Below are 20807 nucleotides of genomic sequence, written 5' to 3'. Positions count from 1 at the left end.
CTGTACTCACTGGGCTAGGGTAAGAAAAATATAGTTCCATCAGCTTCACGACATTAAAAGAAGAGACTTGCTAAGGTCCTCGAAGGCAGCTTAAGTTAGGGACAGTGCATGCGTCCTCGTCCTCACTGTTTTCTCGAAGGAAAGAACAGATTTTGTTGAGGGCTCAGTTGCGAAGAGGTAGGGGAGAAAGAGTGTGTGCCACAATCCTTGTTAACGAAAGAATTTCAATGTACCCGGATGTAGATAACGGACACTCGAAACAAACGGCCTCAACTCCTATCTTTCCATTGACAACTAGGAAGCTAATAGAAGCTATTACTCGATGTAATGGCAGTCCTTACATTTCTCAAGCTGTGGGCATTTACAGAAATGATGATTCTATGTGCTGGTGAGATCAAACACATGCGTGAGTACTTTACCGTGTATTTGCATTCTTCCTTTATATTCAGTTTATTTTAGTTTAAGTAAAACTTCCGATCATTACAATCACTCTCGTGACAAAGCTATCTCACAGTCAACTGTGGTGGTGCAGGACCTGTGTATTGGACAATTTTACCTTCTTTATGTCAGCAACATGTAACGTTCCAACTGATAATATTGTTGTCTTTGTTGAATAATAACAAAAGTAAGAATAAGAATAGACTTTGATGACTGTACTTCTCGTGGTTTGAACGCAAGCACGATGCGTAGCTCACTAAACAAGCTGACAGTCACCTATACAAGAAACTTAGATGTAACAGATGACAACATAAACAAAACATGAATTAAGTGTGTGAATGAGGAATGAGGAGTAAGTTGGATGGTATTTTTAATTATCATGACATTTGTTAAACTGATGGGTTTTGAGGATAAGGCTTTGAACGTAAAGACTACATCCTGTCATAATGGTAACAGCAGAAGCAATAATATAACATTTTATTTTACAAAAAAAAACACACAAAAAAACTCAACCTTTTAGTATTAAACTATTTCAACTGGCTGTAATAGATATAGCCTCAACCTCTCCACTAAGGCCTGCGACATTTATTCGTTCTTTCTTTCAACACCAGAAACGTTCTGACAGTTAGTTTTTAAATAACATAATAAACGAAACTATTATTACAACAATAAACAATGAAAGATTAAATGATTAACCCAGGAAAGGCTTCCAGGAATTCCGATCACACGAAAATAGCTGCAGTCAGATGTAGCTTGTATCCACTGTCTTGCAACATCACTCTTGACACTTAGTGATTATCTCCCTTGTTCTCTCGTCGTTATCAGTTTCAAAGAAATGTTTGTCCACTTCAGCCAGACGCTCTTCATTCGCTGTTCTTCTATTACATTCAGACATGGCAAGCAGATGCCTGCAATATTTGTCGGGGTTTTGGAAATAAATCAAGTGATCATTGTCGTTAAAAGAATAATAAGTTTGTGTGCTACTCTATCTCATCACACATGTGTGTCCAAAGGGTGTCAAAGCTAGAAGAATTAAGATTCAAACAAAAGACATAGTTGCTTAACTCTCTCCGCCAGCCTAATATTAGTGTTGTTAATAGCTCTATTTATTTATTCATTCGCTATTTTTATTTTTTTACCTTTGATCTATTCCGTGCATGTATCAGCTAATACATTCACTATAAATATAGTTGCTGCGATAAATATTAGTATTAGTACATGTCGTACTTTAAAAAATATCAGTTTAAAAAGTTTCAAGTTGTAAAGTTAATTAATTATTTTCTTATATCAGACAATCATATACCATTCATGGTGTTTCCTTTTAGAAAGTGAAGAAAGCCATGTTGTTTAAAGTAACTTTTAAGTGATGTTTACCCTCGAAACAAAACAGCATTTTAGCCATGCAAGTAAATTTAATATTTATTACTAAATTTTTATGCGAATGATTCTAATTTGTATATTGCACTTGTATGTTTTTTTACTTTACACTCACTGTCATCTACATTTGCAGAAAACATTGCACTTAACAAAGCGTGCCAAATGAGCTCAAGGTACATCATCGCACCAGGCAGGATGACAGGCGAGTGCTCAGCAGCTATTAATGGAGACACAAACACCATCTTAGACCTGGCTAGAAGTAGGTCTAACTGTATTAACAACAAACTCGATGACACTTCACCTTTCTGGTCGGTGGACCTGGGACAGGAGTTCAGCATAAACACGATCTCCATCTACGGACGTGCTAACTGTAAGATTAGTTAATACTGTTTAATACGGAATTAAGCAGTTTATTTAAAAGATTTTATAGTGTGAATGTTTTATATTTCTAGGAATTGTTAGCTTTAAATCTATTCTCTTTACTTTGCCTTTAAATTTGAACCAAGCGCAAAGCATCTTCATTTTTTTTATCATCATAATTATTTTTATCATTATCGCATTCATCGACCTACCCAAACGGCAAACCATGTCCGCTCAAAGACTTCTTTCATGTCAAATTAACCCATTATGCCTCACGTTCCATTTTCTCTTAAAATTATTGTTCCTTGAATATCTATAAGTTAGAACAATTTCCTGCACTAACTCAAAATGTCATCCTCTGGAAAAAAGGGTTAATGTCATGTCCACAATATGAAAATGAGAGGAAAACAAGAATTTCGAGATTTCATCGCCGGTTCAAATCTCCATTTGGGCCAGAAGCAGTGTGTGACATCAATACCGATGGTATCCTAATTGAGCATGTCCACAGACAGCATGTCTGGAACTTTTAAATGATTGTAATGCATTCTACTGGCATTTTACTACTGCATGAAACAATATTGAAAATAGAGATTTTAAATTCTTCAGAAGGAACAACCAAACCCCCCAAATTAATTAAGTATATTCTTCGGTATTCATTATTTACTTGTGTTTGTTTTTATTAATTTTTGGTGTTTGATGTTGTTTTTAGACACAAACAGAATGGGCTGCGTTAATGTTTCGCTTGATGGAAAAGTCGTCAAAAGATTCAGTAATACGAGCGTGTGGACCAACGATAGATATGACATCACAGTTGGTCGTAGTGGACGGGTGGTCAACATCACCAAAGACTGTCTTGCTGATGTGTATTCAATAAATCTTTGTCAGGTACAGGTGTGGGGTACGTACGTTTTGCGCGTATTTTAAGTCATGTTATAATAAATGTGCTCATGCTTGCTCCTCCATGCTTCCGCTTCTCTTCCATGTTCTGGAAGGGTGGCGGTGCAGGTGTGTTTGTTTGTGTGTGTTTATGTGTTGACTGTATGCACAAAACTAAACAAAACATTGAGAGTTGAATAAGTCGACTTGTGTGACTATCTCTGATCGCATTTAAATGTTATTACGGATGTTTCAAAATGCACTGAACTTTGCCGTGAAGGCCTGTGTAACTGCATCATTTGGAGGCTGTTGTCCTGTGTTTTAACAATATTTGTTTTAAATCGAACTCTATTCTGGAGGAAAATATAGTAGATCTTTCACTCTCCAGTGTGTGAAGACGGCTGGTATGGAGACAACTGTACACAAGTCTGTGGTCACTGTGCTGGTGGCTCTGTCTGTGACAAGATCAACGGGAACTGTACATCCTGCCAGACAGGCTTCCAGTTACCAAATTGTACAGGCAGGTGGATTTGTGACAGTTACTCATAATTTAAAGAAATTAACATCTAAAATAGTCAATATAATTATGACAATTATAACCCTAACCCTAACCCTAACCCTGGAGAAACGACTTACTTTCTCTTCATAACTACTGCCCAAGAAGTTTATGCAAAGTCTGGCATTAGGGAGCAATAACTTTGGTGACTCGTTTGTTAACTGAAGATAGTAGGGGAGAGCACTCTTCCTTGCTTTAAGCCGTTGGTTTTGAGGGTCATAGATTTCTCTCCCTTGTCAAGAAAAAATATATATAACGGACATCCAGCTGTGGGCTGCAAGAAGTAATTAGTGAGCTAGTCAGGGCCCACAAACTTATTATTTATCTTCCGCATGCTCTACCTTTTGACATTATCAAAAGCCTGCAAGTTTAACAGTCAAGACAAACGCCTTAATTTTTAAAATAATGTCCTGGAAACCTGTAGCTATCGAATAATAATAATAATAAATAATAATAATAATAATAATAATAATAATAATATAATATAATAATAATAATAATGGAGAGAATGGAGCTGATAAGAGTATCTGCTTGTATCTGTGCAACGGTGTGCTACATTTAGTGTGAATTGTAATTATTAGTTTTCATTGAATATGCCTGGATGACATAAGATAAACTATAACATCAACAACCTCCAGATATTAACATCATCGCGTGCCTGTTGATGCTTGAAAGAAGGCATGTGATGCTGTTCTTTCTGTTTGCAGAATGTAAGGACGGTTGGTATGGAGAGAACTGTGGTGAAGTGTGTGGACATTGTCTGAGAGGTAACACTACCTGTGACAACAAAATCGGATATTGTCCTTCCTGTGGTGGAGCATTTCAACCACCTCTGTGCAAAGAGAGTGAGTACAACTAACTGTACTTAGGGCTCTATGCAAACAGAGTATATAGGTATTAATGCACGTAATACTCAGGTCAGTGCCGAGACAGTAAGCAGTTAATATTTTTTTTCAGAAAGACATCTTAAATTAGACATCAGTTTTTAGTGAGTAGAAACTAAGTAATTTTATACAGATCTCTGTGTATATACATTAGGGGATTATTTGCAGTTTACAGGAATTTTTTATAATAATTAAAAGACAATGAACATTTACATTTTCTGAATACAGTTTGAAGACCTTAAATCACCGGTGTATTTAAAAAACAAAGATTAAACCTAAATTATTTTTTTAAAATGTCTTATTTTAAAACAGGACCGCAACGAAGACCTTCAGTTAAACTCAATTTGCTCGATAGAACCGGTTACAAACATAGAGATAGATGCCGATAAAAGATTGAAAGTAAAATTTTAAAAAAATAGACTGATTATCTCGAATACCAAACGAGTAAAATAAATACTTTTGATAACAGAGTGCAGTGCTGGGTATTACGGTCAAAACTGCAAACAGACATGTGGACATTGTCGTGTTAACACCACGTGTGATCCTGATAATGGCACGTGCACGTATGGATGCTCAGGGGGCTACAAGGAGGGTCTGTGTAGCGGTGAGTTGCATTGTGGTCATTAGGTTTTATTGAACATAGTCTGGAGGACGTGAAATGAACTATAATACCAGCAACCTCTCGATTTACACATGATTGTGTGCATGTTGTTGCTTGAAAGAAGCCATGCTATACATTTCTACAATTTTTCAGAATGTGAAGATGGTTGGTATGGAGACGACTGTACTGAAACGTGTGGACATTGTATGGGAGGTAGCTCTACATGTGACAAGAAATACGGAAGCTGTTCCTCCTGTGATGGAGCATTTCAGCCACCTCTGTGTAAAGAAAGTGAGTAGAAAACCCTATAATCAGATGCCTGATGGGAGTTGATATCTATGTGCAATATCCTTAGAACCACCATTGAGTGAAATGTACTGCAGGCCAAATGCTATAAATTTACTTGTCAATCCTACCAAAGGACAAACAGTATTCTTAAAGGTATGATAAATACAATTGTTTTTAGTTTGCTTAGGTTTCTATACGTTTGTGCAAAGATGGGTTCTCACTCAACCCACCTACTCCATAAAACATGTATGTACAATGTATGTACAGTCGTTAATGGATTCCCCCATTGTATGAGGAAAGATTTCAGTTATCTGTCGACTGGATGAGGTAAGGTGACCCACAATTTTTCACAACCTAAAGATAAAAGCTTCATTCTCCACATCCTAGTGTATACATGATTCCATCTTTTCTTATGCAGCTTGTCAGGACGGTTGGTATGGGAAAAATTGTCTTGAAAGGTGTGGTCACTGTGTGGGAGGTAACTCTACTTGCGACAAGACAAGTGGAAGTTGTCCTTCTTGTGACGGTTCATTCCAACTACCTCTGTGTAAAGAGTGTAAGTAAACATATTCTTCAAACAGCCTTGTTACTTATTCTATTATGCTTACACATCTCCATCAGAACCTTTACCAGACTTTATTATTACCACTGTGGTCTCATCCTACAACATCTTTAATATTCTTTTTTCAAGCGGTGATGCCATCGTCTAATGACAAGGAGACTGTTAGTCTGGTGGGTCCTGTGGCTGGTGCTGCTGCCGGCTGTAGTGTCCTTTTCTTTATTATTGGTGGTCTCTTTGTATGGTGAGTTGACATAATCAGAAAGATTGCAGTTCTCTTTTCTATCCATCTCAGTAACCGTTGCCCTCAGTTCTAATGACGCCTTGAAAATATGTAACTGTGATCTTGTCTATTAATGAACACTTATCTTCTGCCGTTATGTACCCTTTAGGGACAAGCAGTAATAAGTTTTACATATCTGCCATATGTAGACTTAACCTGACGTATACTGCGAGGAAATTTATGGAATTCTTCTTTATCAGACAATATTTTCTTTAATTTTATCAGTCGTAGCAAACCCTGTCCTTTAGAAATGTCCGTCATGATAGGATGATTGCTCTAGACTACATGTAACTACTATGAACATATTCAATATCATATCCCTCTGAAGCGCTATTGAAGTATTATTTTATTTTAAGCTTCAGAAAAACACGATCTCGCCATTCTGCTGGAGCGGTCCGTTCTCCTGATGAGATCTCAATGACTTTTGGTTTGTATAATAATGTTTCCTTTTATTTTCTAAACTTTCTTGGATTCATGTAGTGAACCAACCTATATTTCCAATGCATTAGTAAAATATCTTATTATATTGTTGTAGAATTTAGTGAGTGATATTTGAAATTGCTAATTATTACGTTGAAGCTGAACGGTTGTACAAAATATGTTCATATTTCTCTAAAACAATTAATTACCGGCCAACATGAACATATTATCTGTTGTGAACAAGTATGTACTATAAAGTAAACTATACATGGAAACTTCACTATAATAACTAAAAAACATTGATGGCCACAATACCATCTTTTAGTTGCAAAGCCCACTAATTGTCTTTACTTGAGAAATAATCAGAAAAGGTTCCTGATGGCCAATGTCTTTGATTGGTTCTAACTTTTTGTTTACGCTTTAAAGATGTTGAATAAAAATAAGCTTTTTAACCCAGGTTCCTCTATGGCCACTCCACGCTCAGAGAATACTCCAGACATCACATCTCCAGAGAACACATCAGACCCCAGCGTCAACGTCTACGATAAACTTCACGCTCGTGCCAACGACAACACAGCCGCCTACTCCTCCATTACATTGCACACGGACAGCAAGGACACTACGACAGCCACTGAATATGTCAACATAACAAGCACTGCTAATGACAAGAACCGTTACAAGAGAAATCAAGGAAAAGTAGTTCGACAGTAGTTTTCAGCTGTCCTCGTGAAGAACTTAAGAAATTAATTACTTTGGAAATGAACTACTATACTTTTTAAAAAAAACAAATCTTGCCGTGCTGTACAGTCTAAGAAAGATAAGTGCACGTATAAACAATTCGTAAAAGATTACTATCGAGCATACATTTCATGCATTCAAAATAATTGTTAGCACAATTAGTTGTATTTGTTGAATACAAATAAAGTATAAATATAAAAATTTGTTTCAAAATTGAATATTATTGTTTAAATGATGTCTAATTTAAAATTTAAATGATGTGCATGTAGTTTACGAATAATTAAAGAATTGATTACTTTTATATTGATTTGTTCTTCTGTTTTAATATTTTACGTTTTAATTTCTAGCTAAGCAAGGTGGGAAGTGTTGAGTGAATATGTGATGAAAAGGTGGTCATTGAAAGAAAGAGTGCTTGAAATATTATGTATTGTAATTTTCTTTGTTTTATTATAATATTCTTAAATTTAAAAAAGGTCTCCTTTTTCAATGTCAGCAATTATTGTGGAGGCTGTGCTATGCCGTCGATTCGGAAATTCCTTTGTTGCAAAAAGAAGACGAGATAAAGGTCATGTTCGCCCAATGAATCACACATTTCCACTCTGTTTAGACATTAATGTTTTTTCAAGTTACATATTAAAATGTGCTAGTTTTAAACACATATTGGAAAAGCAACCGTCGCCTTAAAACGAAGAAAACGTAAAGGAAAGACACATTTACAGTGTCTATGTGACATTATGCTCCCCGATTTACAATTACTAAGTCCACTTCTATATCATCGACGATTTCCATGATGTTGTGACGGAAGAATCTTAATCACTAATTGATCGTCCCATAAATCAGTGTGATTGGTTTGATCTCCAAATACTCCTTTCATGCGAAGATTTATTTCCGTTCACACAGCAATAACAATCAGCAGCCATGTTTAGCGAGCCTCGATGGAGTAAGAGACGGGGGTTGGGGGGAGGGAGCCATCTCTACCTTGGAGGACGGATCGGCTGGCTGAAGTGGCTTACAGTTATGACAAGCCCCGCCCTTTATCACACTTAGAAACTCACGTCAGCCGTTACCGGTCTTTGAGTGGCTTTGAGACGCAACTTCCGCCCCTAAACTTGGAAGCAGTTTTGTATTCTGGTTCTAATGAATCTATGCAACAAATCATGTGACTTGAAAATAAATCCTTCAAATAGTAAAGAAATCATACTATTATTATATCTAGTCAATTAAAATGTAAACTGTAACATGCTAGATTTGCTTTATCCCTAAATGTTAGATCTTGAGGTAATATTAGTAATGAGGGAGCAATGATGCTAGCAAGGTGCTGACCAGAATCATTTGTGAGACTGAAGAATGTCGGAGACAAGAAACTGAGGTAAGAACAGGCAGGCTTGCGGCAGGGTAAATCCTGCACAGACAAAATCGCTACACTACGAAATATTATTGAACAGTCCATCAAATGGCAGTCGCCACTCAACATATCTTTTGTTAATTTTGAGAAGGCTTTTGACTCCTTAGACAGGGAAACCATCTGGAAGCTGATGCAGCACTAGGGATTTCCAACAAAACTTTACTGCCATCATCCAGCAGCTGTATGAAGACTCGACATGCCAGGTGATCCACAACGGAAGGCCAACTGACTCCTTCGCAGTGATGACTGGAGTGAGGCAAGGTTGTATGCTCTCGCCGACAATCTTACAGATCGTCGTAGACTGGATTATGAGAAGAACAACCTCAAACAGCAACACGGGCATTCAGTGGACCTTCGCCAGGCAACTTGAGGATCTCGGCTTTTGCGGATGACATCAGCCTGTTTGTCCCACAAGCAGCACACACACACAAAGTTTACTCGGTTCTCAGAAGAAGCAGCAACGACTAACCTGACCATCAGCATCAAACACTGCAATATTTTGTATTGTAGCTGTTAATCTATACATCATACAGGCCGCTAAACTCGCTTTTGTCTCGGAAGTTTGGTAGGGGTGTCTTCATTATACTTTCAGCATATGTTTCCTGATACGGGGATTTCCCTCTAAATAAACACACTCAGCTATAAAATCACGGTTCACCTCTCTAAACTAGTTTTACGAGCAGAATAGACAAACGAGATTTAGTTTTGACAAGAACTGATGGTACTTTTTATTATGTAATGAATTGTAAACATAGAATGGTATGGGTTTAATGTTACATTTACATTTTATTATCATTTTTGTTTATTATTTGATGAATGCTAATTGCTAAGGTCTGTCAACGTAGTCGCCAATACCTTCGTGTCAGCAAGCTGCTGGGATACATGGCGGAGGTCGTTATGAAGAGTAACGGGGCAGACAACAAGGAGGAAGTAATTAGAGATGAGAACATACAGACAGTTAAGTACGTTAAGTAGTTAAGCAATTAAACTGTCGTATCTTCCTGCTCTGTCCTTATATCTTCGCAGTAATAATTAAATTGACTCCCTTAGTTAACCTCCTTTAGCCCCAAGCATTCCAACGTTCGCGAAGACATCTTCATCAAGTAAACACACCAATTTTGATTCAATAATAACATTTATAGAAAATTAGATAGACTGAAAGACAATGCAGTTATGACGACTTCTTAATGCAAGTAATTTGTTTTCTAGCTTAAACTTACTCGTACTATCTTGCATTGCCTTCACAAGAGAGTGAATCTGTTCACCCATTCTTTCGACACAAAATACATCTTCGACATCTTCGCCTTGATAACTCTCTTTCTCTCTCTCTTTCCATAGACATAAAACAACACACACACAAACAACAATACACAATGACAAACTTGTTCAAAGCATGCCAGATGAAATTTCATTGGCTTGTTATTTATAGTACTGGTATATAAGAAAGGATGTCAGACAACTAGAAAGTAATTAGAGGATGAAGTATTGTCGTGCAGACGTCCCCACTTTAAATCTTTCCTCTACTCAGTCGACAGGGAAGCAGAAAGTTCAGAACTCTCACTAACTTTGAGGCGATGGCGGGGCGAGTTTGTGTGGAGGTTTACAGACTGTCCGTGTTTACACAAATACTGACTTTATGTGTCGGCCACAACTTACACATGAGTAAGTACTGTCAATGACATTCCCTAATTATTCATTACTATTTATATTATTTAAGTGTAAGTCAAACTCAATCCACACTATCAATAGACAAGTTGTGCAATCTTACTGCACACTATCATAAAACTAGCAGACAACACTCGGTGTACATATTTTTAAGTTATAATATCATTTTACAGTTACATTATGTGTACCGACTCTAAAGTGGACATTTTCTGGAATAGACGAATAGAAAATGGTCATTTTAACATTTTATAACATTCTAACATTTACAACTTGTATACAATTATCTGATGATTCCACAATTAAGCGTTTAGAAAATTAATATCAGGATATTTTTAAGATTATTTAAAAACCTGTAATGGTTTTTTTGTCTCATTACAATAACACATCAGGATTTCCAACCAAGAAAAAATAATTTAACACATCATTTTTTTCCTGTTAGTGCGAAGTTTGGTGATTTTGATTGAGAACTTTGTGTTATTCTTTACTGTTTGTTTCCCGATCTTGTTTTACATGTATACTTGCAGAAAACATTGCACTTCACAAACCTTGCAACATCAGCTCACGGCACGTGACCCAGGCCGACAGAATAACAGGAGATTGCTCAGCAGTCATTAATGGAGACACGGAGACTGTCTTAAATACAGAGAGCAATCCAACCAACTGCATCAACACCAAACTTACAGACAACTCGCCCTTCTGGTGGGTGGATCTGGGGCAGGAGTTCATCATCAACAAGATCTCAATATATGGACGTACTGGACGTGAGATCAGTATTTTTATTGTTGTTTGTTTTGTTTTTTTTTTTTTTTTTTTTTTTTTTTGCTTTGATTATGTTTTATCATGGAAACTTGTACACTTTGCTGTGCTGTCAGTTTATTAATCTTTGGCCTTGTTTTAAATTCTGAACCACCTGAATAAGTATCTTGTATTTATTCCATATATATTTAAATGCACACCATGTTATTCATTCCTTTAATCAGTCTTTTGTCACACCAGTTCTTGGCTCTGTAGACTATTGTCTTAAAACGTTTTAACCTCTTCAGGTCGGAGCAATTCTTTAGGAAAAACAAGCCACTGGGCTAGTGTGGACTACATGATATGCCCTTTGGACACTCAAATTTCAAAACTAAAGTGTTCACCTTTTCTCTATTTCAGATATTATCAGAATGATCTGTGTCAACGTTTCTCTGAACGGAGATGTAATCAAAAGATTCATCGATACAAACGGGTGGACAGATGATAAATACGACATCCCCGTAGGCCGTGGTGGGCGAGTGGTCAACATCACCAAAGGCTGTGACAGCAGCGATTTTGTCATAAACCTTTGTCAGGTACAGGTGTGGGGTGAGTATGTTTACTCATTTTTATGTCTTCATGCTTGCTCCTCTCTCTCTCTCGTGACGTGCGTGTGTAGGGGTGGGTGTGAATTAAATTACATGAACAAAATGTTACAAAGTTTGCATTTTAAAGGTGTAATCTGTACCCTTTTCCGAACTGTGACTTGATGAGAATGTAGTGACTATGAAGTGAACACTATGTATGCTGTTGCACTGTATGTACTTATTGTGTATTAGACCATACGTCAATTCTGCTGAAGTCAAACTCTAGATATTAAAAACTACATTTCATTTTTTTACTTATAAACTGTACAAAGTTTTTAACTGTATGCTGCTCAGTGTGTGAGGACGGTTGGTATGGAGACAACTGTACACAAGTCTGTGGTCACTGTGCTGGTGGCTCTGTCTGCGACAAGATCAACGGGAACTGTACATCCTGCCAGACAGGCTTCCAGTTACCAAATTGTACAGGCAGGTGGATTTGTGACAGTTACTCATAATTTAAAGAAATTAACATCTAAAATAGTTAATATAATTATGACAATTATAACCCTAACCCTAACCCTGGGGAAACGACTTATTTTCTCTTTATAACTAAGGCCCAAGAAGTTTATGCAAAGTCTGGCATTAGGGAGCAATAACTTTGGTGACTCGTTTGTTAACTGAAGATAGTAGGGGAGAGCACTCTTCCCTGCTTTAAGCCGTTGGTTTTGAGGGTCAAAGATTTCTATCCCTTGCCGAGAAAAAAAATATATAACGGACATCCAGCTGTGGGCTGCAAGAAGTAATTAGTGAGCTAGTCAGGGCCCACAAACTTCTTATTTATCTTCCGCATTATCTACCTTTTGACATTATCAAAAGCCTGCAAGTTTAACAATCAAGACAAACGCCTTAATTTTTAAAATAATGTCCTGGAAACCTGCAGCTATCGAATAATAATAATAATAATAATAATAATAATAATAATAATAATAATAATAATAATAATAATAATAATAATAATAATAATAATGGCACATACTCACGCTAATTAAAGCTATGTAAGGCAAGTAGGGTAGTAGTACTGAACGGAAACGTGTGGGTGGGACATTTAAAGGAGTTAGTGGTGGATAAGTGGCGGATATGGAAGTGTAGAGAACTTTATTGTTTTGCTGTACAGTAGCTAAAACTCCTGTGACCGCATGTTGTTGTTATGGTGACAGGAATAGTTAGGATACGAAAGATCAGACGAAAAGTGTAGTTGTCTGGCTAGGATGTAAGGGAAAAGAAGTCAGGAGAAATAACCAGGGCAGGAGACAACAAAGAAATTAAAACACAGCACGGACAGTTTGTACTGGATGCGAGAACGGATGGGAAGCCAGTGTAGAAAACTATATAAAGAGAGGAGTTACATGGTCTTGTTTCCTGCTCTAAGGACCTGGCATGCAGCAGAGTTCTGTACTTTCTGGAGTTCTGAAGTTCATGAATGAAGTATCAGAGACAGTATTAGAGCAGCGAGTTGCAGTGATTTAGCTTAGAAAAGGAAAATTCACAGACAAGAATGTTGGTAGCGCGAGTGGAGAGAATGGAGCTGATAAGAGTATCTGCTTGTATCTGTGTAACGGTGTGCTGCATTTAGTTTGAATTGTAATTATTAGTTTTCATTGAATATGCCTGGATGACATAAGATAAACTATAACATCAACAACCTCCAGATATTAACATCATCGCGTGCCTGTTGATGCTTGAAAGAAGGCATGTGATGCTGTTCTTCCTGTTTGCAGAATGTAAGGACGGTTGGTATGGAGAGAGTTGTGGTGAAGTGTGTGGACATTGTCTGAGAGGTAACACTACCTGTGACAACAAAATCGGATATTGTCCTTCCTGTGGTGGAGCATTTCAACCACCTCTGTGCAAAGAGAGTGAGTACAACTAAGTGTACTTAGGGCGCTATGCAAATAGAGTATATAGGTATTAATGCACATAATACTCAGGTCAGTGCCAAGACAGTAAGCAGCTAATAATTTTTTTTAAAACAGCAGTTTTAATAAAACAGACATCAGTGTTTAGTGAGTATAAACTAAGTAATTTTATACAGATCTCTGTGTATATAAATTAGGGGATTATTTGCAGTTTACATGAATTTTTTTTAATAATTAAAAGACAATGACATTTACATTTTACAGTTTTAAGACCTTAAATCACCGGTGTAATTAAAAAACAAAGATTAAACCTAAAGGACTGCAACGAAGACCTTCAGTTAAACTCAATTTGCTCGATAGAACCGGTTACAAACATAGAGATAGACGCCGATAAGAGATTGAAAGTAAAAGAAAAACAAAATAGACTGTCACTGATTATCTCGAATATCAAACGAGTAAAATAAATACTTTTGATAACAGAGTGCAGTGCTGGGTATTACGGTGAAAACTGCAAACAGACTTGTGGACATTGTCGTGTCAACACCACGTGTGATCCTGATAATGGAAAGTGCACGTATGGATGCTCAGGGGGCTACAAGGAGGGTCTGTGTAGCGGTGAGTTGCATTTAAAAAAATTGTGGTCATTACAGGTTATTAGACAGTCTGGAGGGCGTGAAATGAGCTATAACACCAACAAAGTCGATTTACACATGACTGTTTGCCTGTTGTTGCTTGAAGGAAGGCATGAGATTCTTTTCTCCAATTTTGCAGAATGTGAAGACGGTTGGTATGGAGACAGCTGTACTGAAAGGTGTGGACATTGTATGGGAGGTAACTCTACCTGTCACAAGAAATACGGAAGCTGTTCCTCCTGTGATGGGGCATTTCAGCCACCTCTGTGTAAAGAAAGTGAGTAGACAATCCTATAATCCAGGGGTGGGCAATTAATTTTCCCCAGGGGCCGCATTAGAAATTGGGGTGGTTTTAGAGGGCCGGACTAATATAGTAAACTCAGTTTTACTCAATACTGTATATATAGTATATATACTGGCGGGCGGGCCAGCGGGCGGGCCGGTCAGAGACAGGAGGCGCGCGGGCCGGCCTTTGCCCAGGTCTGCTATAATCAGATGCCTGATGGGGGTTGATATCAATGAGCAATATCCTTAGAATCACCGTTTAGTGAAATATACTGCAGGCCAAATGCTATAAATTTACTCGTCAATCCCACCAAAGGACGGTACACGGACGTTTCGCCGCCGGACGTTTCGGAGCCGGACCTTTTGCCAACCGAACGTTTTGGCGCCGGACGTTTCGGAGTCGGACATTTTGCCGACCCGGCGTTTCGCGCCGGACGTTTCGGCGCCGGGCACTTCATTTCGGCATTTCACGCGGACCTTTAGCCGAAGTCAAGTGTGGGACGCCCCTTAGTCACACATTTCTCTCGCCATTGTATCAATGTATCAGTTGAACTCTCTCTCACTATCCATCTTCATGTGAACCGTTAGCTCACACATTTCTCTCGCCATTGTATCAATGTTTTTTCTCAAAGCTGTTGCGCATAATCTGTGACAATCAAAGTGAACTGTCTGTGAAGTCTGTGTGTAAAATTTGCTTGAAATAAAGAATTATTGTGTAATCTAGTAGTTACTTTCATTCTTTGAGAAGTAAGTAAGCTCTCTCTCTCTCTCTCTCTGACATAATGCGGCGAAACGTTCGACTCCAAAACGTCCAGCGGCGAAACGACCAGTCGACAAAACGTCCGTCGTCGAAACGCCCGAACACGCCAAAGGACAAACAGTATTCTTAAAGGTATGATAAATACAATTGGTTTTAGTTTGCTTATGTTTCTACACGTTTGTGCACAGATGGGTTCTCACTCAACCCACCTACTCCATAAAACATGTATGTACAATGTATGTACAGTCGTTAATGGATTCCCCCATTGTATGAGGAAAGGTTTCAGTTATCTGTAGACTGGATGAGGTAAGATGACCCACAATTTTTCACAACCTAAAGATAAAAGCTTCATTCTCCACATCCTAGTGTATACATGATTGCATCTTTTCTTATGCAGCTTGTCAGGACGGTTGGTATGGAAAAATTGTCTTGAAAGGTGTGGTCACTGTGTGGGAGGTATCTCTACTTGCGACAAGACGAGTGGAAGTTGTCCTTCTTGTGACGGTTCATTCCAACCACCTCTGTGTAAAGAGTGTAAGTAAGCATATTCTTCAAACAGCCTTGTTACTTATTCTATTATGCTTACACATATCCATCAGAACCTTTCCCAGACTTTATGCTTACCACTGTGTTTCCTCCTACAACATCTTTAATATTCTTTTTTGAAGCGGTGATGCCATCGTCTAATGACAAGGAGACTGTCAGTCTGGTGGGACCTGTGGCAGGTGCTGCTGCCGGCTGTAGTGTCATATTCTTTATTATTGGTGGTCTCTTTGTATGGTGAGTTGACATAATCAGAAATATTGCAGTTCTCTTTTCTATCCATCTTATCACCGTTGCCCTCAGTTCTAATGACGCCTTGAAAATATGTAACGGTGATCTTGACTAGTAATGAACACTTATCTTCTGCCGTTATATACCCTTCAGGGATAAGCAGTAATAGATTTTACATATCTGATATATGTAGACTTAACCTGACGGATACTGTGAGAAAATTTATGGAATTCTTCTTTATAAGACAATACTTTCTTTAACTTTATCAGTCGTAGCAAACACCGTGTTTTAGAAATGTCCGTCATGATAGGATGATTGCTCTAGACTACATGTAACTACTATGAACATATTCAATATCATATCCCTCTGAAGTGCTATTGAAGTATTATTTTTTTAAAGCTGCATCTTCAGAAAAACACGATCTCGCCATTCTGCTGGAGCGGTCCGTTCTCCGGATGAAATCTCAATGACTTTTGGTTTGTGTAATAATGTTTCGTTTTTTCTCTAAACTAACTTGGATTCCTATAGTGAATCAAATTATATTTCCCATACATTAGTAACATATCTTATTATACTGTTTAAGAATTTAGTGAGTAATATTTGAGATTGCTAATTAGTACGTTGAAGCTGAACGGTTGTACAAAATATGTTTATTTTACTCTAAAACAATTAAGTACAGGCCAACATGAACATTGTGTCTGTTGTGAACAAGTATGTAGTTTAAAGTAAACTATGCATCGAAACTTCACTATACTAACTAAAAAAAAAAAAAACTTTGGTGACCACAATTTCCTCTTTTAGTTGAAGAGCCCACCATTTGTCTTTAATTAAGAAATAATCAGAAAACATTCCTGATAGCAAAGGTCTTTGATTGGTTCTGACCATTTGTATACGTTTTAAAACTATTAAATAAAAATAAGCTTTTTAACCCAGGTTCCTCTATGGCCACTCCTCGCTCAGAGAATACTCCAGACATCACATCTCCAGAGAACATTTCAGACCCCAGCGTCAACGTCTACGATAAACTTCACGCTCGTGCCAACGACAACACAGCCGCCTACTCCTCCATTACATTGCACACGGACAGCAAGGACACTACGACAGCCACTGAATATGTCAACATAACAAGCACTGCTAATGACAAGAACCGTTACAAGAGAAATCAAGGAAAAGTAGTTCGACAGTAGTTTTCAGCTATCCTCGTGAAGAACTTAAGAAATTAATTACTTTGGAAATGAACTACTATACTTTATTTTAATCAAATCTTGCCGTGCTGTACAGTCTAAGAAAAATAAATACAAGTATAAACGATTCGTAAAAGATTACTATCGAGCATACATTTTATGCATTCAAAATTATTGTTAGCACAATTAGTTGTGTTTGTTGAATACAAATAAAGTATAAATATATAAATTTCTTTTAAAATTGAATATTATTGTTTAAATGATGTCTAATTTAAAATGTAAATGATGTGCATGTAGTTGACGAATAATTAAAGAATTGATTACTTTTATATTTATTTATTCTTCTGTTTTAACATTTTACCATTTTAATTCTTAGCTTAGCAAGGTGGGAAGTGTTGAGTGAATATGTGATGAAAAGGTGGTCATTGAATAAAAGAGTGCTTGAAATATCATGTATTGTATTTTTCGTTGTTTTATTAAATTATTATTAAATTTAAAAAAGGTCTCCTTTTTCAAAGTCAGCAATTATTGTGGAGGCTGCGCTATGCCGTCGATTCGGAAATTCCTTTGTTGCAAAAAGAAGACCAGATGAAGGTCATGTTCGCCCAATGAATCACACATTTCCACTCTGTTTAGACATTAATGTTTTTTCAAGTTGCATATTAAAATGTGCTAGTTTTAAAGACACATTGGAAAAGCAACCGTCGCCTTAAAACGAGGAATACAAAAAGGAAAGACACATTTACAGTGTCTATGTGACATTATGCTCCCCGATTTGCAATTACTAAGTCCACTTCTATATCATCGACGATCTTAATGATGCTCTGACAGAAGAATCTTAATCACTAATAGAATGACTAAGTCGTCCCATAAATCAGTGTGATTGGTTTGATCTCCAAATACTCCGTTCATGCGAAGATTTATTTCCCGTTTCACACAGCAATAACAATCAGCAGCCATGTTTAGCGAGCCTCGATGGAGTAAGAGACGGGGTGGGGGGGAGGGGAGCCATCTCTACCTTGGAGGACGGATCGGCTGGCTGAAGTGGCTTACAGTTATGACAAGCCCCGCCCTTTATCACACTTAGAAACTCAAGTCAGCCGTTACCGGTCTTTGAGTGGCTTTGAGACGCAATTTCCGCCCCTAAACTTGGAAGCAGTTTTGTATTCTGGTTCTAATGAATCTATGCAACAAATCATGTGACTTGAAAATAAATCCTTCAAATAGTAAAGAAATCATACTATTATTATATCTAGTCAATTAAAATGTAAACTGTAACATGCTAGATTTGCTTTATCCCTAAATGTTAGATCTTGAGGTAATATTAGTAATGAGGGAGCAATGATGCTAGCAAGGTGCTGACCAGAATCATTTGTTGAGACTGAAGAATGTTGGAGACAAGAAACTGAGGTAAGAACAGGCAAGCTTGCGGCAGGGTAAATCCTGCACAGACAAAATCGCTACACTACGAAATATTATTGAACAGTCCATCAAATGGCAGTCGCCACTCAACATATCTTTTGTTAATTTTGAGAAGGCTTTTGACTCCGTAGACAGGGAAACCATCTGGAAGCTGATGCAGCACTAGGGATTTCCAACAAAACTCACTGCCATCATCCAGCAGCTGTATGAAGACTCGACATGCCAGGTGATCCACAACGGAAGGCCAACTGACTCCTTCGCAGTGATGACTGGAGTGAGGCAAGGTTGTATGCTCTCGCCGACAATCTTACAGATCGTCGTAGACTGGATTATGAGAAGAACAACCTCTAACAGCAACACGGGCATTCAGTGGACCTTCGCCAGGCAACTTGAGGATCTCGGCTTTGCGGATGACATCAGCCTGTTGTCCCACAAGCAGCACACACACAAAGTTTACTCGGTTCTCAGAAGAAGCAGCAACGACTAACCTGACCATCAGCATCAAACACTGCAATATTTTGTATTGTAGCTGTTACATCTATACATCATACAGGCCGCTAACTCTCTTTTGTCTCGGGAAGTTTTGGTAGGGGTGTCTTCATTATACTTTCAGCATATGTTTCCCTGATAGGGGATTTCCCTAAATAACACAAACTCAGCTATAAAATCACGGTTCACCTCTCTAAACTAGTTTTACGAGCAGAAATAGACAAACGAGATTTAGTTTTGACAAGAACTGATGGTACTTTTATTATGTAATGAATTGTAAACATAGAATGGTATGGGTTTAATGTTACATTTACATTTTATTATCATTTTTGTTTATTATTTGATGAATGCTAATTGCTAAGGTCTGTCAACGTAGTCGCCAATACCTTCGTGTCAGCAAGCTGCTGGGATACATGGCGGAGGTCGTTATGAAGAGTAACGGGGCAGACAACAAGGAGGAAGTAATTAGAGATGAGAACATGCAGACAGTTAAGTACGTTAAGTAGTTAAGTAATTAAACTGTCGTATCTTCCTGCTCTGTCCTTATATCTTCGCAGTAATAATTAAATTGACTCCCTTAGTTAACCTCCTTTAACCCCAAGCATTCCAACGTTCGTGAAGACATCTTCATCAAGTAAACACACCAATTTTCATTTAATAATAACATTTATAGAAAATTAGATAGACTGAAAGACAATGCAGTTATGACGACTTCTTAATGCAAGTAATTTTTTTTCTAGCCTAAACTTACTCGTACTATCTTGCATTGCCTTCACAAGAGAGTGAATCTGTTCACCCATTCTTTCGACACAAAATACATCTTCGACATCTTCGCCTTGATAACTCTCTTTCTCTCTCTCTTTCCATAGACATAAAACAACACACACACAAACAACAATACACAATGACAAACTTGTTCAAAGCATGCCAGATGAAATTTCATTGGCTTGTTATTTACAGTACTGGTATATAAGAAAGGATGTCAGGAAACAAGAAAGTAATTAGAAGATGAAGTATCGTCGTGCAGACGTCCCCACTTTAAATCTTTCCTCTACTCAGTCGACAGGGAAGCAGAAAGTTCAGAACTCTCACTAACTTTGAGGCGATGGCGGGGCGAGTTTGTGTGGAGGTTTACAGACTGTCCGTGTTTACACAAATACTGACTTTATCTGTCGGCCAGAACTTACACATGAGTAAGTACTGTCAATGACATTTCCTAATTATTCAATACTATTTATATTATTTAAGTGTAAGTAAAACTTAATCCACACTATCAATAGACAAGTTGTGCAATCTTACTGCACACTATCATAAAACTAGCAGACAATACTCGATGTACATATTTTTAAGTTATAATATCATTTTACAGTTACATTATGTGTACCGACTCTAAAGTGGACATTTTCTGGAAAAGAGAAATAGAAAACGGTTCATTTTAACATTTTATGACATTCTAACATTTCCAACTTATATACAATTATCTGATGATTCTACAATTAAGCGTTTAGAAAATTAATATCAGGATATTTTAAGATTATTTAAAAACCTGTAATGGCTTTTTTGTCTCATTATA

General features: G+C 37.5%; 4 protein-coding genes across 7 annotated transcripts in view; all 4 read left to right on the top strand.

Moving 5' to 3' along the window:
* The window catches only part of LOC112572661 (receptor-type tyrosine-protein phosphatase kappa-like), a 503329-nt gene that overhangs the window by 139994 nt on the left and 342528 nt on the right, over positions 1-20807 (top strand). The window lies entirely within an intron of this gene.
* On the top strand, positions 255-17394 carry LOC112572678 (multiple epidermal growth factor-like domains protein 10). 2 transcript variants are annotated; one of them, XM_025252478.1, is made up of 11 exons: positions 255-406; positions 1949-2185; positions 2885-3073; positions 3440-3571; positions 4315-4452; positions 4961-5095; positions 5246-5383; positions 5799-5936; positions 6072-6183; positions 16539-16615; positions 17073-17394. In XM_025252478.1, exons 1-11 carry the CDS (start codon positions 328-330, stop codon positions 17324-17326), a joined length of 1629 nt encoding a protein of 542 aa, XP_025108263.1. In that variant the 5' UTR covers positions 255-327; the 3' UTR covers positions 17327-17394. The 2 variants fall into 2 exon arrangements, with proteins under 2 accessions (XP_025108263.1, XP_025108264.1); XM_025252479.1 differs by lacking the exons at positions 16539-16615; positions 17073-17394 and adding exons at positions 6579-6649; positions 7100-7415 and having other exon boundaries at positions 256-406.
* LOC112572690 (multiple epidermal growth factor-like domains protein 10) overlaps positions 10260-20807 on the top strand; it is a 22095-nt gene continuing 11547 nt past the window's right edge. The window contains exons 1-10 of one of the 2 annotated variants that reach the window (XR_003101049.1): positions 10260-10447; positions 10975-11211; positions 11606-11794; positions 12127-12258; positions 13551-13688; positions 14169-14303; positions 14460-14597; positions 15421-15497; positions 15763-15899; positions 16034-16050. Coding sequence is in view for 1 of the 2 variants with exons in the window: in XM_025252500.1 (XP_025108285.1) it covers positions 10360-10447; positions 10975-11211; positions 11606-11794; positions 12127-12258; positions 13551-13688; positions 14169-14303; positions 14460-14597; positions 15763-15899; positions 16034-16039 (1200 nt within the window). In the remaining variant the exon portion in view is untranslated. The remainder of the gene's footprint in view (positions 10448-10974; positions 11212-11605; positions 11795-12126; positions 12259-13550; positions 13689-14168; positions 14304-14459; positions 14598-15420; positions 15498-15762; positions 15900-16033; positions 16051-20807) is intronic. The other variant, XM_025252500.1, reaches the window with a different exon arrangement.
* The window catches only part of LOC112572691 (multiple epidermal growth factor-like domains protein 11), a 4252-nt gene continuing 3684 nt past the window's right edge, over positions 20240-20807 (top strand). The window contains exon 1 of the mRNA XM_025252501.1: positions 20240-20427. Coding sequence (XP_025108286.1) covers positions 20340-20427 — 88 coding nt within the window. The 5' untranslated portion in view covers positions 20240-20339. The remainder of the gene's footprint in view (positions 20428-20807) is intronic.

Source organism: Pomacea canaliculata, linkage group LG9 (genome assembly GCF_003073045.1).
Source record: "Pomacea canaliculata isolate SZHN2017 linkage group LG9, ASM307304v1, whole genome shotgun sequence".
Classification (NCBI taxonomy): domain Eukaryota; kingdom Metazoa; phylum Mollusca; class Gastropoda; order Architaenioglossa; family Ampullariidae; genus Pomacea; species Pomacea canaliculata.
Note: the sequence above shows the minus strand (reverse complement) of the source record. Positions and strands in the feature narration are given on the sequence as shown.